Source organism: Callionymus lyra, chromosome 5, assembly GCF_982586985.1.
Source record: "Callionymus lyra chromosome 5, fCalLyr1.hap1.1, whole genome shotgun sequence".
NCBI classification, from domain to species: Eukaryota; Metazoa; Chordata; class Actinopteri; order Syngnathiformes; family Callionymidae; genus Callionymus; species Callionymus lyra.
The window spans coordinates 14265481-14280678 of record NC_141822.1 but is presented as its reverse complement, the minus strand read 5'-3'; the positions used below and the strand labels follow the sequence as shown (position 1 = coordinate 14280678).

General features: G+C 34.8%; 1 protein-coding gene across 1 annotated transcript; it reads left to right on the top strand.

The window, feature by feature from the left end:
* The first annotated feature begins 274 nt into the window (after positions 1–274).
* gfi1b (growth factor independent 1B transcription repressor) lies at positions 275–6851 on the top strand. The gene is made up of 8 exons (XM_087791060.1): positions 275–427; positions 682–886; positions 1086–1180; positions 1683–1853; positions 2578–2798; positions 2888–3025; positions 3969–4134; positions 6136–6851. The coding sequence occupies exons 3-8, from the start codon at positions 1093–1095 to the stop codon at positions 6312–6314; spliced, it is 963 nt and encodes a 320-aa protein (XP_087647186.1). The 5' UTR covers positions 275–427; positions 682–886; positions 1086–1092; the 3' UTR covers positions 6315–6851.
* Positions 6852–15198: the final 8347 nt, after the last annotated feature.

Sequence of the window (15198 nt, the reverse complement as noted above, 5' to 3'; positions counted from 1 at the left end):
ACACAAAATTAAGGACTAAAAAGCACCTTCGACCAAGAGATTTGTCCACCAGATGTCGCCTTTTCACTTTGCGGTGCGTGTATAGTTGATGCTCATTCTAATCTAGATACTCGCTCAGTTAAATACACATTTAAAATATATTTTCCAACTGAAATATGCCCCACCACCCGTTTCTCTTGGCGTTTCTTTTCCTTTATTGTCTTCCGACGCCTTTAATGCGTTTAAAAAAAAAGAAAGAAAAAAAAAGCATCATCAAAGGCATCGTAAAGAAATCTGTCGGGAATGATTCTCGAACAGCTTGAGTCAATATGTGTGTGGAGATGTGTGTTCATGGACTGGTTTGGTGTGTGTATCTTTGGAGGTGCTACAGTCTCATATGATGTCTTTTTAACTTTTTAAATCTTTCACAGGTGGAAACAGTGCTGAGGTAAATCCTGAAAATCAAACATTAAACAATAGAAAATGTACATTCTGCTTTATTTTTTTCATTTTAAACATTTGCCTTGTCCATTTGAAATAATAATATTTAAGGTTAAACTTGAGAAAAATCATTATATCGTTTTTTATTTGTCTAAATTAATTTTTTTAACTCATGGAATAGCACTCGTGGGATTTTCTTTTTTTGTTAGTCAGTGACATGTTTTGGGTAATTGTTGATGTTGTTTTTCATCTCGTCCTCAGGCGGTCCTTGTAACTGTTTTTTTTTCTTTACGCAAATTCCCACCTGCGTGTTGTCATTGGTCGCCACAGATTCTCCTGACAGATTATCTGATTGAAAAATCCGGGAGCGAATAAGTAAGAGCAACAAGTGCGCTGCTTTTACTTTGCATTGCTTCACTGGATTCATTCACACCTTTTTGACATTTCGACTAGAACAACTTTAAGGGTAAGTTTAAATCTCCCATTTAAACTCAATTTGTGACGAAGCAAGTTCATATTTAATATAGATACTACGTTAGAAGCCCAATTTATTTAAGAACAAAAAAAGAAAAATCAAAGTCAACACGTTTTTAAAAACTTTTCTTATTACATTTATTATTATTATAGTTTTAACCGTTTTTTGTTCTATTGTTTTTGGTTTACAGCGTCAACATGCCTCGATCATTTCTGGTGAAAAACAAACGATCGTTTATTGTTCATCGATCGTATGAAGACGAGACGAGAGAAGTTATCAATGAAGGTAAGAAAAAATTACTTTATTTTATAATGTCTTTTTTTTTTTAACTGAGCAAGTTGTGCGTGTATACATAGCATATGTTGTGATTGTCGGGCCTCTGGTGTTCAATAATCTTCAAAGTATACGTTTCGTTTTTACATGAATTTAAAAGCAGTAATACATAAGTTAATAAAAAAATTATGATATGCTAGTATTTAGAACCAAGTGGATGGAATAAAATTCATGATATACTTTTCAGTGACTTCTTTAAAACAAACCTAATCCTTTATGTAAATAATTATTTTCTTTATGTTTTTATTAACATTTACGTTTTTTTTGCCATTTCATTTAATTTAGCATCGTATTTTTTTAAATTATAGCGTTAATTTGTAACTATGTAAAAGTAAACTATTGAAAAATAGGTCCATATGTTACACTGATAATATGTGAGCTATTTAAGAATTGATGGGACTTTCCCAGTTTAAGACTTGTGTAGAATGAACAATAATGTGAGACTGATTTGCAGTAAAAGAGGCAGAAGACAGCAAAGCACTCTCAGAAAGATCTCCATCTGAGGAACCACCTCAGGAGTCAGACTCGGGGGCGAAGGAGCAAACGGAGACCGAGTGCCCCCTGCCAGTCCACCCAGAGCCCAAGAGACCCACAGTGGCCTCCACACAACCCTTCTATCTGTCAGGTGAGCTCCCGGCACAGAACCAAATACACTCATTTGTAACAATATAGATGGTCAATCCTTCAGTCTTATGACTTTACTTTAATGTTGAGAAGTTACTGTCGTCTTTTTTCTTAGAATTCTAAACCAAGATTCAAAGTCTTAAGTCATTATACAGCAGCTGAAAAGGACAAAACAAAATAATAAAAATAGAGAACTGTCATCAGAATCTATGTCGATACTTGCATGCAGTTCCATATTAATGCGGCAAATGATAACAAATATTGCCAAATAATTAACAAAAGTCCAAACAAGAACTGTATAAAGAGCAACTGAGCATGTTCTTAAATAGTTCTTTTGTGTCTTTCTTGTTTCCTTTGATTTATTCTTGTAAAGCAACTAGATTTCCAATCAGAATCAAGACACTTGTATTATTGCCAGAATCTGAATCAGAAACTTTTATTGTTGTAAACACAACATAGGATTTTTTCTTTGTGGTGTCAGTACAGAATAAAACAAGGAAATAATAAGATAACACACAAACTAAGCGATAAACTATTATTTTTCTTCTTTAAAAGTGTCTTACGTGTTGAATTCAAGTCGCCATGTTGTTGTTTTTTTATCTTTAATTTCGACTGATAAATTGGAATATTTTATGCAAATAGATCTTTTCATGTTGTAAAGAAGTCAATTGTCATTACATCTTACGTCCCAGAATATTATATTTGATTTATTTTTATTCCCTCAGACTCTCCTCGGGAAGATTTCCCTGCTTACTACAAGCCATCCTATGCCTGGGAACAGGTCACTTCCCCGTACCAGTTGACCTTTAGCCCGCGGGTGCTCCAGCACGCCAGCAGCCTGTACAGCAGCCCCATCAGCCGCAGCCCACCGCGACAACAACCCCTGGACTGCAGCACGCACTACTCCCCCACGTCCAACACTTACCACTGCATCACCTGTGACAAGGTACTTCAGACTTTCCATACGATTTGTGGATTAAACGTCTGAAAAAAATAGGGACTTAGTTTAAGATATTCATGTTCTTCCCTCCTTAGGTCTTCTCAACGCCCCATGGCCTGGAGGTCCACGTCAGGAGGTCCCACAGTGGGACGCGACCCTTTGGCTGCAGCATCTGCAGGAAAACATTCGGACACGCCGTCAGTTTAGAGCAGCATATGAATGTCCACTCTCAGGTATTTAGACGTTTTTTTTTAAACTTTAATCCTACTGTTGTTTTTATTTTTCAAAAGCTATTTGGAATGTTGAGGGGAGTCTTGAATCCGAATCTGAAGTTTGAAACGTCTATCTAGAGGAGACCCCAGATCAGAACCTGCACCAGATAGAGATCTTAATAACGTCAATTTTAGGATTCGTAGCCATTGTGTTATCTCTGGGTCAAGGTGACCCGAAGGCCTGGAAAAAAAATGAAAAAGTTTGTGGTATCCCTTGTGTCGTCTCTGGCTTCCGTGAATACATACGCAGTGGTGGAGGTCGTTCACCCAGAGACAACACAAGGGATACCTCAAACACATTTGTTTTCAGGCCTCTGGGTCACTTTGACCCAAAGATGTTACAAGAGTTAAGTCTCTCCTGACACGTTGTCAGATACTTAAGCAGAATTGTTCAACACTCTCTGAGGAGAGATGACCTGTAATAAATTATATTTACTAGTTTTAACTGATTGTTTTTTACTTTAATAATTTCTTTGAAGTATGTATCAATAAAACGTAAATAAAAGATGACTTGTAAAAATAGAAATTGCTAAAGTAGATGGGGGCGCATTGCACCTCCTAAACATTTTTAATTTAATTTAAGTAAATTTCATTGACTAGGTTTTAGTTATAAAGATTTTAAGCTTGTAAATGTCCCTGTGGGGTCACTGAGGCTCTAATCCGTCCTCTCAACGCGAAAGCAGATCAACCTTTAGGACATGAATGAGCAGGTGCTAACACGTTTATGAGCACCTTAGTTAATGTCTTGAATAAATGTCAAATCCAACATTTTATCCAATCCTAAATCAGCAAACATCCTTGTATGTCTTTGAGCTTATGCTCTGATACTAATCTGAGGCTTTTGCTGGTTTGTGTGTCGTTGCTACTGCTCGCTTCTTCTCTTAACTCTCTGTCTTTATTACAGGAGAAAAGCTTCGAGTGCAAGATGTGCGGGAAGTCGTTCAAGCGTTCGTCCACCCTGTCCACTCACCTGCTCATCCACTCGGACACGCGGCCGTACCCCTGCCAGTACTGCGGCAAAAGGTTCCACCAGAAGTCCGACATGAAGAAGCACACGTACATCCACACCGGTACGTCTTGGTCCGACTACTACGTCCTCTATTGAGCAACTGATGTCAAAGAATCTCTAGAAAATCTTGTTAACATCAGATTTGCACTTTATGGTTTAGGCTTTTAGGGTTTGGTTGAGAAAATAAATTAATCTGATGGATTTTTAAGAAATGATATGAAATCATTTGCAATATAAATTAAAACATTGTGTAATAAATCGAATATTCTTGAAAGGTTTCAACAAAAAAAACAATTTAATTTGTTATGTTTAGAAAATGTATTTAAAATTCAAAGAAATATGTGAAAAACACAATTAAAAATATAAATAAAGAAGATACTAAAATGATTGTTTTAAAACATATATTTCAATGTGTTATGGTTCAGGTTTAGGGTGGAAAACCTAAAAAAAATTAAAGAAATACAATATATGAATATATATAAATACAATTATAATAATTCTAGTTAATATAAAACGAGACACTGAAATTAAAAAATCTTAATAAATAAATGTTTAAAGTTGTTGGGATTTGGGATTATGTTTGAGGTTAGAGCTAATGTTAGGTAAACACAATTAATAAAAAATATATATATTAAATGTAAATAAATAATGCAATAATTCTAAAAAATGATATAGAAGATACTAAAATTAAAAGAGTATTGAAAAGGTTTTAAGAAATTACAAATAAAATAAAATAAAAAAGATTAATGGTGTGGTTTAGAAAACGAATTAAAAAATAAATTGAAATAAAAACAATTAAAAAAAAAACAACCCAACACTAAAATGAAAAATTATTTAAAATAAATAAATACATTTGTTATGGTTTTTTAAATGTAAATAAAAAAGTCAATTATTTAACTATAACTATACAAAAAGAAGATCCGGATCCTAAGAAAGTCTCAACGAGGTTTAAAGAAATACAATTTAATTTAAATTAATTTGTTATGTATCAGGGTTAGGGATGACAGCTAGGTACGGCTTGGAAATGAATTAAAACAACATTACGGTAGCTGGGAGGCATTTAAGGTTAAGTTATGTTTGGAAACACTATTTGAATATACCAGTACTACATCCAGATGCACGAGGAGTTAATACACCCACTGATATATAGGAAAAATAAGCTTAAGCAAATGTGCTGTGGATTTGCACATCCAGTTTGTCGGCTTCATCCATAATGACGTCACTGACATTTGTTGACGGCGGGTTTTAGGAATCTGAACAAATGATTATTTCACCACCTCAAATGGTTGTGAACTACTGGAGAGTGAGACAGAGGGTGATGCTCTTTTTTTTTCACTGACGTCAAAGATGTGATGCATCGTTTTTGACTGTTCGTCTAATCAGATGATCCTGAAACATTTATTAACCCGAACACAGATCACTTCCATTTCTATTCAGAAGGTTCAATCTGGCATTTATTTCTTTTGTAAACTCTTAAACACTTAAATCATTATATTATATTTTATTTTGAGGCGCCTTTCACAGGACACCGTACAAAACAAGTTGAAAATGCTAAAGTAAAAAACAACAGTAAGTCAGAGGTTAAGAGTTAATAGAAATACAACAAGTGAAAAGAAGAACAAGGTTAAGATAGAAAATGTATGAAAATACAATGATTAATTTCAATTTTAAAACTGATGTTTTTGTTAAAGCTTCACATTTAAAATGACTATTTGTTCATGGGTTATGGTTGGGTTTAGGGCTAGGGCTAGGGCTAGGGCTAGGGCTAGGGCTAGGGCTAGGGCTAGGGCTAGAGTTGTAACGGGAAAAAAAATTAATACAGGAAAAGTTGTTTTGTGTTTCTTTCCTTTAAAATTAAACACAATTTAAACCAAACAGAAGAATTTGTGTTGCATAAACTACTTCCTGTTGAAAGCATCATTTACTTCCCCCCGCGATGATTATCTCACGACAAAATCAAAGAAACAGTACATGAACATGATTTTCATTCTGATTTTCATTTCTTCATCATTCAACAGATGTATTTTGTTAAACTGACATTATCTCTGTATTCTTTCCGTAGGTGAGAAACCACACAAATGCCAAGTATGCGGCAAAGCCTTCAGCCAGAGCTCCAACCTGATCACACACAGCCGGAAACACACAGGTTTCAAACCGTTCGGATGCGACATTTGCTCCAAAGGGTTCCAGCGGAAGGTCGACCTCCGCCGACATCACGAGAGCCAACATGGCATGAAGTGATCTCCGTGGCATCGCACGAGCGTCGACGGGAACATTTAATATTTACTGCAGATTGAAAAAAATGACACTGTGAAGGAAAGAAAAGAATCAGTATCGTCAACATGGAATCTGATCGGTTGGAGACCAGCTTCCAACAAGCCGTGAAGAAACCTGGACGCACTGACTATCTAAACAAGGGTGAAACTCCACTAAGTTAACCCAGGCTTGTCAAAACTTCACCAACAAAAATAAGGTCATATTTTGTTCATTTTATTTGATTAGTTTGAAACTAATCACAATAAATCTTGTGTAAGTATCTCATTGGGCAACAAACGCCGATCTGTATATAATGTTCATGAATTGATTTGGAAATGCTTCCCTTCAGCTGAATTTTCTGATGTAAATGCTAATGAAGGAAAAGTTTAATATATATTCATATTTATCTTTAAACATACGTGTGTGATGTGTCGTTGAAGTGCTTTAAAGAATGAATGATGCATTTGGGATGAGAGTGACTGTGTTAACAGGTTTTTATTTAAATAAAAAGTCAACTCTGAAAGACAAGTTGTCCTCTTACCTCTGAGTAAAATACACACGAGTGTTTGTCCAGTTAAATTTTGCTCGACGAAGACTGTAAACAACGTTACGTCTATCACGCCTCTTTGTGGGCTTTTTTCTGAGTCACTGGGTTAAAAAATGATGTTGAATAACAGAATAACATCTTATTTGAATACACGTCTGGTAACTAAGGTTCATCCTGTATGAGGTAATAATAAAAATGAATAAATAGTATGTGAAAAAACGAATCCGCTCAATTAATGAGGGACAATATTTGGCCAATTATCATTTTCCCCTTAAACTAAACTAGACTGCTAGAAAATAAAAGATAAAAAAATCGATTTTAACAGCTTTAAAAGAGTTTCTTTATCGACCTTAGGGCAGATTTACTTGAGCTTTACATGAACTGAAAGATGTCATGGTACACAAAAAGTACAAATAGAACATGCAAAGATACTTTGAAGGGACAAATAGTGCGTACACCCCAGTAAATATATGCACTTAAGGGCTTTTTACATACATATTTTAAAGAGTAAAATGCATTTCTTCAAACCTAAAATACATTTTCAGGTACAAATGAAAGTATAAAATAAATATTTGTTTAAAAAAAACTTGCAGTTTCAAATAGTTGACTATTTGGTCGATTAAATGTTGGTTCAGGATGAAAATGAATCCAGAAAAAGTTCACTTCCTTTTTAAATATGTCCCTTTTCTTTGAGAATGACATGACAAACTCAAACCAAACAGAGACATTTGTGTTGCATTTACACCTTTGTGTTGACACCCCTTGAGCAAACTACACCCACGATGAATATTTCACTACAAAAACTTCATTTTCATGAATAGATGAATAAAGATCAGTTAAAAAAAACGTGCTTTAACTAAACTAAAGTTAAGTGAACACATCCATCATTCAGTTTTCTCGGGTATGTCATTGACGACATTTTGCCACAGTGATATATGTCATAGTAAGGATGGATGATTGATGATCTTCCTAGAGTCTACTATCACCAGCTTTACAACCAATCAGTTTACTAAGAAAATGAAATGAATAATAACATATTAAGAGCTAATGTTTTATTTAAAATGACCTGAATCTGTTTGGGGCATACAAAGAAATATCCAGAGTTTGCTCCTCATGGATTGTATTAAGCGAGTAAACGTACCAACAATATCAACGAAAAGGTCCGTTCTATATTTATAATCTCAGTGTTGAAAAATCAGTATTAAACAAACTGGCGTTTGATCTACACGCCCTCGCAAACTGAACAAATGTATCAGTGAACTTTACGGTGTGTTGTAGGAGTCAAATGGGAAACCGGGATTAATATAAGATGCTGGTGTGGAAAAAAAAAAAAAAGGATGATTAAATAGTCAACTGTCGCCACACCCTGTCAGCTTGTTGGATTTACTTCCATAAACAAACGGTCACACGAACGAAGACTCACCACCTTCCTCAAACACTGAAACCAGTTATCTCATTAAGCGGCTTCAGGCAAATCTGATCTTTACCTGGACTGAAAATCTGACACGAGACGACTGTATTGTTACGTGAAGCTCCAGTTCTTTAGGATGGTTTCCTGGCCACCTCTGAAGATATGAGTCTTGTTTTGGACTGTCCCATGTCATCTTCATTTGTCGACGCCCTGGACTCTCTACAAACATATACTATATATATAAAATATATATATTTTTAAGACGGATTAAAAAACACTTTTTGTTCAACTCGCCTTCATGAACCATTTGGTTATAATACATTTTAAAATGATAAATATATAATAATTACATGATAATAATGATAATAATGATAACAACAAGAACAAATCTCATATTATGTCATATTATCTTTCTTCTTATTTTATATTTTATCATACGAGAAAGGTTTTGAGGTTGAATTTGATTTTTCCGGCCATGTCATCTCCTACAAACTGCTGATTCATGCTTTAGCTTTATCTCCACCTTGTGCTCGCAGCGTCAGTGAGGTCCTCTGTAGTTGAAATATCTTTTCTGTTACTTTAACTTGAATCGTCCTTTTGTTATTTAAATAACTCTGTATTTGTTTGTTTTTTCAACTAAAGGCTGCAAAGTCAACAAGTATCCTGAATAACTCAGCGACATTTTAAAGCTCGGTGGGTGCTGTATGGAATTATATACGTACAGTTGGATTATTAGACGTGTAATTCTGTGTTTTTTTTAAGCATTTAACCATATTTTTGAAAATATTGGAATGTCTTAATTAAATGATTGAATTGTTCCCATTGATTAATTGAATTAGATAATTTGTTTTTTTGAAAGGTTGCATGTTTTTTCAATAGATTTATTTATATATATATATTCATGAAAGTAAATCTTAGAATCTTTGAATAATTGAAATGAAAATGAAAGCGTCGTTCTCAAAGATTTCTTTGTCAAACTTCCACCAGAGGTGTTTATACAAATAACCGGGTGTGACTCATTAGCCGACGCTTGCTTTGACTAGGGCTGCAAAATGTTTGGCCCCCAGGGGCCTAATGCGACAACAATTGGCAACTTTCCTTGGCGCCTGCATCATAATGACGATAAAGAAAGAACATCTAACATAAAAAACATGGACACCGAAGTAAAATGAAAAAAATTGAGGTTCTCAGCAAAATACATTGATATGTTTTGTCAATAAAGGCAGTAAATTACTAATAAAAGATATACAGTTTATCTTCTTTAAATAAAAGTAAACCTAAATAATAAAAAAAACACAGCTTCATAGTCTTAGAAAAGTGATATAACATTGTGTATTAAGGTCTTTCTCTGAGGTCTAGGACTGTTGTTACACAGTCATGTGGTGTTGGGCGTCGGTGGTTAAATCAGTGTTTGCACATCGACACGTAGCAAGCACAGAGGCTTACTGACTGACAAACAAATCTGAGGCCTTTATGCAAATGGCGTTGATAGCGGGGCAGAAACAAGGCTCTCTCCACATCCTGGTTCGACAGTTACATCTGTTGCCAGATCCTGGAGTGACAGAGAGGCGGAGGAGCAAATCACAATCCTGTAAAGGTAACAGAAAGAGAGAGAGGAGGGAGTGAAATATGATCATTTGGGAAGTTGGGAACAAACGTTACTAAGAGCATAAAGGAGGGAGGGGGGGGGGGGCTTCTTTTGGCAGGATAGCCTGGAGGTAAACTGAAAATGTATCGGCCACCTTCAAATGTGAGGCAAAGATTTACATTGGGATTCATCAGTTACACGAACAAGACGTTTCAATCACACGTTTCAGTATCTGCGTCTGTTTCGTTGCCTAAAGTTCTCAACTCTCTTAACGGGAGCAGCAAACGCTTCATTTCATTAAAGGAGTCGTTGTGAGGATCATCTCGGCAGAATCTCAGCTCGGAATAATGTTATAAAAGTCTCCAAAAGATCCAGAAGAGAGAGTTCCTCTTCAATTTGTTTTGCAAATGACTTCATGCAAATGAGGCCGGAATAACTCAGGAATGGAGCCTAAAAAAAAAAGGCTTCAGGCAAAGGGAGGATCTAATAAAACTGGACGGGAAAAAGGCAAACATTGTTTTCTCGGGAATTGTTTCAGATAGATAGAACTTTATTGATTACAGGACGTCTCCTTCGGAATTTTTTTTTTACGATTATTTAGAAGTTTCGATTTATTATTGTTTAGATGAATGAAAGATAACCTCGAAATTATGAAAGGTTTGGTTTAAAATCTTTTTCAATTATTTTTTTAATTAAAGAAAATACAAAGTTTCTGTATATTCTTCTGACATGTTTGTATTTTCCTCTGCAACTGTTATAATAAACTTAATACATAATATCTTCTTTGCTTCATTTATAGTTACAGTTATAACCCTATTTTTTATCATTATTATTTTTGAGAAAAAAAATGGGTTCTTTTGAAATGGAGTCATTTAAAAATAAAACTTCCGACTCTCTAGTGAAGACAAGTGTCAACTAATTTCCTTCCCATGACAAAACTCAGGAAACTCTGCGGCGACAATAAAGTTTGTGTTGGTGTGATACCACCTGATTGACAGTGTCTTCGAGTCCAGCTGGTCTTGTTGAGCAGCAGATCATGGAAGAGAAAATCCCCAGAAGCAGCAAAGTTTTCACTGGCATGAAATAAACAGGGGGGAAGATGTGATGTTCAAACTTATCTTAAAATATATTAATTTGAACTTCCTTTATTATTCCCACATTGGAGAATATTTGAGGCATTTCTACAGAACATACACATATAAGGACATAAAGTACACATATTAAAAACAATAATACATAAATATATTAATAAAATAACAATAAAGTATTCATGATAATAACAATAAATAATAATCTAAATTGATATAAACGGTATTAATCATTTATAGCAAGACAAGAACCACTTATTTTTTGATCCGAGTGACTTGTACTTGAGTTTGTGTTTGCCTTTCATGTCTAGCTGCTAATTATAATAACAGAGCTGAAAAAAACAAAAACTTGTTTTGAAACAACATCCATTAACTCTTTTAAGACCAATTTACAGCCTTCAACATGTAGTTTGTCATGTTTTAAATTCATTTTACGGCACATAAGGGAGAAAGTAATTGATTAAAATCATTATATTTTTATTTTAAAGACCTGCCTGCAGTGACATATCCGTTCATGCAACAAACAACAGATCATCTAAATATACTTTATAATATTTTCCGTTCTTTTTTTATTTTATTTTTTAAGTTGCAGTTATAAACCATTTCATCTATTTTTGAAGCAACATGCTTTACATATTTTAAGAATATGAGTCTTTTTTTTTAAATGCTGATAAATATTTATCAGATTTTTTTTGTTATTGTTGTTGAAAAAGAATAAACCATCAGCAGAAAATGTCATTCTTACCAGTGAATAATGTGACACCAGGGTGAAGTTGGTTTTAAAAGTGATTTTTACTTTTTACTTATCTGAGGTAACCATGTGAAAGGTCATTGACGGGCCTCAACCAAGACAGGGTTTCCAGTCCACCTGCAGATCTTAAGGCCCAGGTCGACTCGAAATGACTGAATCTATCACCTTTTTTTTAGAATTGATTTGACTTCTTAGGTGAAGGATTTTCCAAAGTCAAAGAGTGTATATAACATGGGTGGAGTTTTGTCATCATTAACATATTTAAAAACATTTTGTAAATGATCTTGTTTTTTTTATCTTACTTGTATTTTTTTGGTTTTATTTATTATCTTTTAAAGTGAATTTTGATCCTGTCTTTTTCTTTCTATAAACATTTCCTTTCGACATGAACTATACTAAGAGAAAATTCTTGAAACTATTTGTACAAAATGTGTATAGTCTAAGTGTATAAATGGGTTTATTTAGGTCACCAGACCAGACCCGGATGTTGTAATAATGTGGTTGAGATAAAGTTAGAAATCTGCTTTGATACAATTATTTGCAAGACCCTAGAATTCAATATCTCAACCCATCCGTCAATCATATGGACCCTGAGTTTGTAATATTTGTGTAAACACAATGGTTTTCGCGTCGACTGCGTTCCTAATTTTGAGCTTGCCTGAACCAGTCAATCAAAATTTAACTGACTTGTCATTTTAGAACCACTGTCTACTGCGTTGTTTGTGTCAGTTATTCTAGGGGTCAGGGGTCGACTGTCAACTCCAGAGTCACATCTGGTTTAGCTTTTCAAAAGAGAAGATGATTTATGCGAGTACAGTTAATTATTCTGACGTTTAACCACATTTAAAAAAAGAAATTACCTGAAACATTTCTGTAGAGTAAAAAGAAAACTACTCAAACAGATTTAATCAATATTTTATCTTGAAAGTGAAAGTCCGCCTAAAATTTAAATTTTCTACTCACTTTTTTTCGACTTATGGTTGTGATTATTTTCAGAGTAATCTGTGTCTTTTTGCAGTAAAAGTCATATTACTGTCGCTGGGAGCTCTTGCCCTATTTACCCGGATTTTTAACTGTCTTTGTAGCATGTTAGCATTTTAGCTTCTCCTACAAACAAGCTTAACACGAAGACTTGTTTAATTGTTTTCCGAAACAATTTCTCTCGTCGAGGCTTCATTACAAGCGGGACATTGCAAACGAACATTATCCAGGATGTCTTTAAGTTTTTCTTTTTGAACGAGGAGGGTGAAGAAAATGAGCGCAGTTTGTGTCCATCGTATGGACATACAGTTCTGCCTACGACACCACAAAGAGATGGTTTAATCCCAACCATTAGTCAACATGAGGGTGAGTAGAAAATGAGTTCAATTGGACTTTTTGGGGTACCTATGTAGTTAATAAACTTTTTTTTTTTTAATGTTTCTTTGATTTGTCTAAATAAAAACATTTTTTTTCTGTTTTTGTAAAGGAGTCATAAATGGCTCTTCTTATGTTTTGCTCCTAACCCCCTGCAATTTATGAAGTTTCAGTTTTGACATGTCCAATATCTTCTGTCCCTCATCGTACTGTCAATCTCACGAACCCATTCTTCTAAAAAAAATAGCGTGAACATTTTCACCAGAGATGTTCTGACATGAAGGCGGGGACCTCCCTCACATGTCCTAATATGACATGACATACAGATTGAAGCCATGAACGAAGCAAATCTGAAAATAACAGACTCTGCCAGAGTGAGGGTGATAACCTTATCAGGACGGGCACACACTGTAACGGCAGGAGGATGTAAACGGAGAAGCAGGGAGGAGCGGACCCTCGTCAAACACAGATAGTGCCATAAGCGGTGCATCGATTCCAATTTTTGTCTTCTAAGAATACACAGAGGAACCAAATCATCTCCGTGACACTTCACCACAGCGGTCCTGATTGACAGAGTTCTGTTTCCTGTTTGACATAAACACATCCAATGTTATCTCCCCGTAACTTAACTCGCATCGGACCTCACAATAATGTCTTTCTTCAGATTTGACGATCCGTAAACACGTGAAAGTTAATTTCAGTAATTATCTGCCCTAGATATCAATCTGAGGATCTCCAGACCAACCTGACCAAAACCACATAAACAGATCATGCTAACTCTCCCGATAAGTTCCCTGAGATGAAAAGAGCTTTATTGGTACGACATGTTTTTCTCATTTCATGAAACACTAATACATTTAATGGCTGCCTATGGCCTGCAAATGAAAATGAATCACTTCATTGTTTTCTGGTTTCATTTATTAATAAAAGATCAACAAGAGGATATTTCAATTAAATATAATTTTAGTACTTGTTGACCAATTTTCAACTTTACAGACGAGTGTTTTTTAGAAGTATTTACTTCATTGTTCAAGTAAACTATATAGTTTTCTTTTACTGCTGTTTGTTTGTATCCCAAATCACTCAAACTATACAATATATTTATTAACAAGTTGTATTAAATCATTAGAATACACACTGAAAACACAAAATGACTCAAGATTTACACTGAAACATCCTGTCCTGACCACAAAACAAAAGCAAGTATTTGGTTAGAAATCTCAAACAAGCTGGATTACATATAAAGATGTTCAAGTTTTCCAGTATTTCATTTATTGATCCTGAAATCCATCCTGTTTTTTTTCTCTACTGTTTGTTTGTATCCGTAAAAAATACCTCAAACTTTACACGAGAAATATAAATGTGTTGTATTATGTCGCTTAAAATCACAATGAAAACACAAAATGACTTTAAATTGACCATTAATTAATAAGTATTTGCTTATAATTCTAAAACAAGCTGGATTTCATCCCCATTGAAAGAGTCTTTCCAGTCGTATCCCATATAAGTACATAAGGTTCATCTCTTCAGCTTTAATTCATCTCAAGATTTTCTGTTCAGATTGATACGGCTCATTGAGTTCGCACGTTAACTCTCCTAACTGTTCAACTGCCCCGTAGATCAAATCATATCCTTTGAAAAGTGCGGTGCGGCTGTGATAGGGCCCACAAGCTGCTCAAACTAAAAAAAAAAAAACACATCACATCTTGTACTTCCCTTAAAGGTCTATTTCAAGAAGAGGATGAACTGGAAAAAGAGCAAACACGCCAGTAGTTGCGATTGCCTTTAATAAGTCGGCAAACATGATCACAACTGTTTCTTCAGTTTCCTTTCTTCTCCGAGGGGATGAAGTCTGTTGACAATCCCTGGGAGTGACAGCAGATTATCTTCCCCAATAAGGTCCTGATGACAAGAAGCAACCAACATGGATGTTGACATTTCATATGCCATTCGTATAATACATCACATGTTGAGATATTGATTTATTATTCTTCCTGTATTATTTCCTTATTGAGGACTTATTGTTTTCAATACATTTATGAATCGAGAAAATAGGGAAACACAGTGTCATTGTTGTTGGCTTGAGGCAACTTTAGGTTTTGAAGAAAAACCTTTGTGCATTGTTGAC

Coding starts and splice junctions, on each gene's coding strand:
- gfi1b (XM_087791060.1), top strand. CDS start 1,093: ATGCCTCGATCATTTCTGGTGAAAAACAAACGATCGTTTATTGTTCAT. Junction 1,181..1,682: donor GAGAGAAGTTATCAATGAAG/GTAAGAAAAAAT, acceptor ACTGATTTGCAG/TAAAAGAGGCAGAAGACAGC. Junction 2,799..2,887: donor ACTGCATCACCTGTGACAAG/GTACTTCAGACT, acceptor TTCCCTCCTTAG/GTCTTCTCAACGCCCCATGG.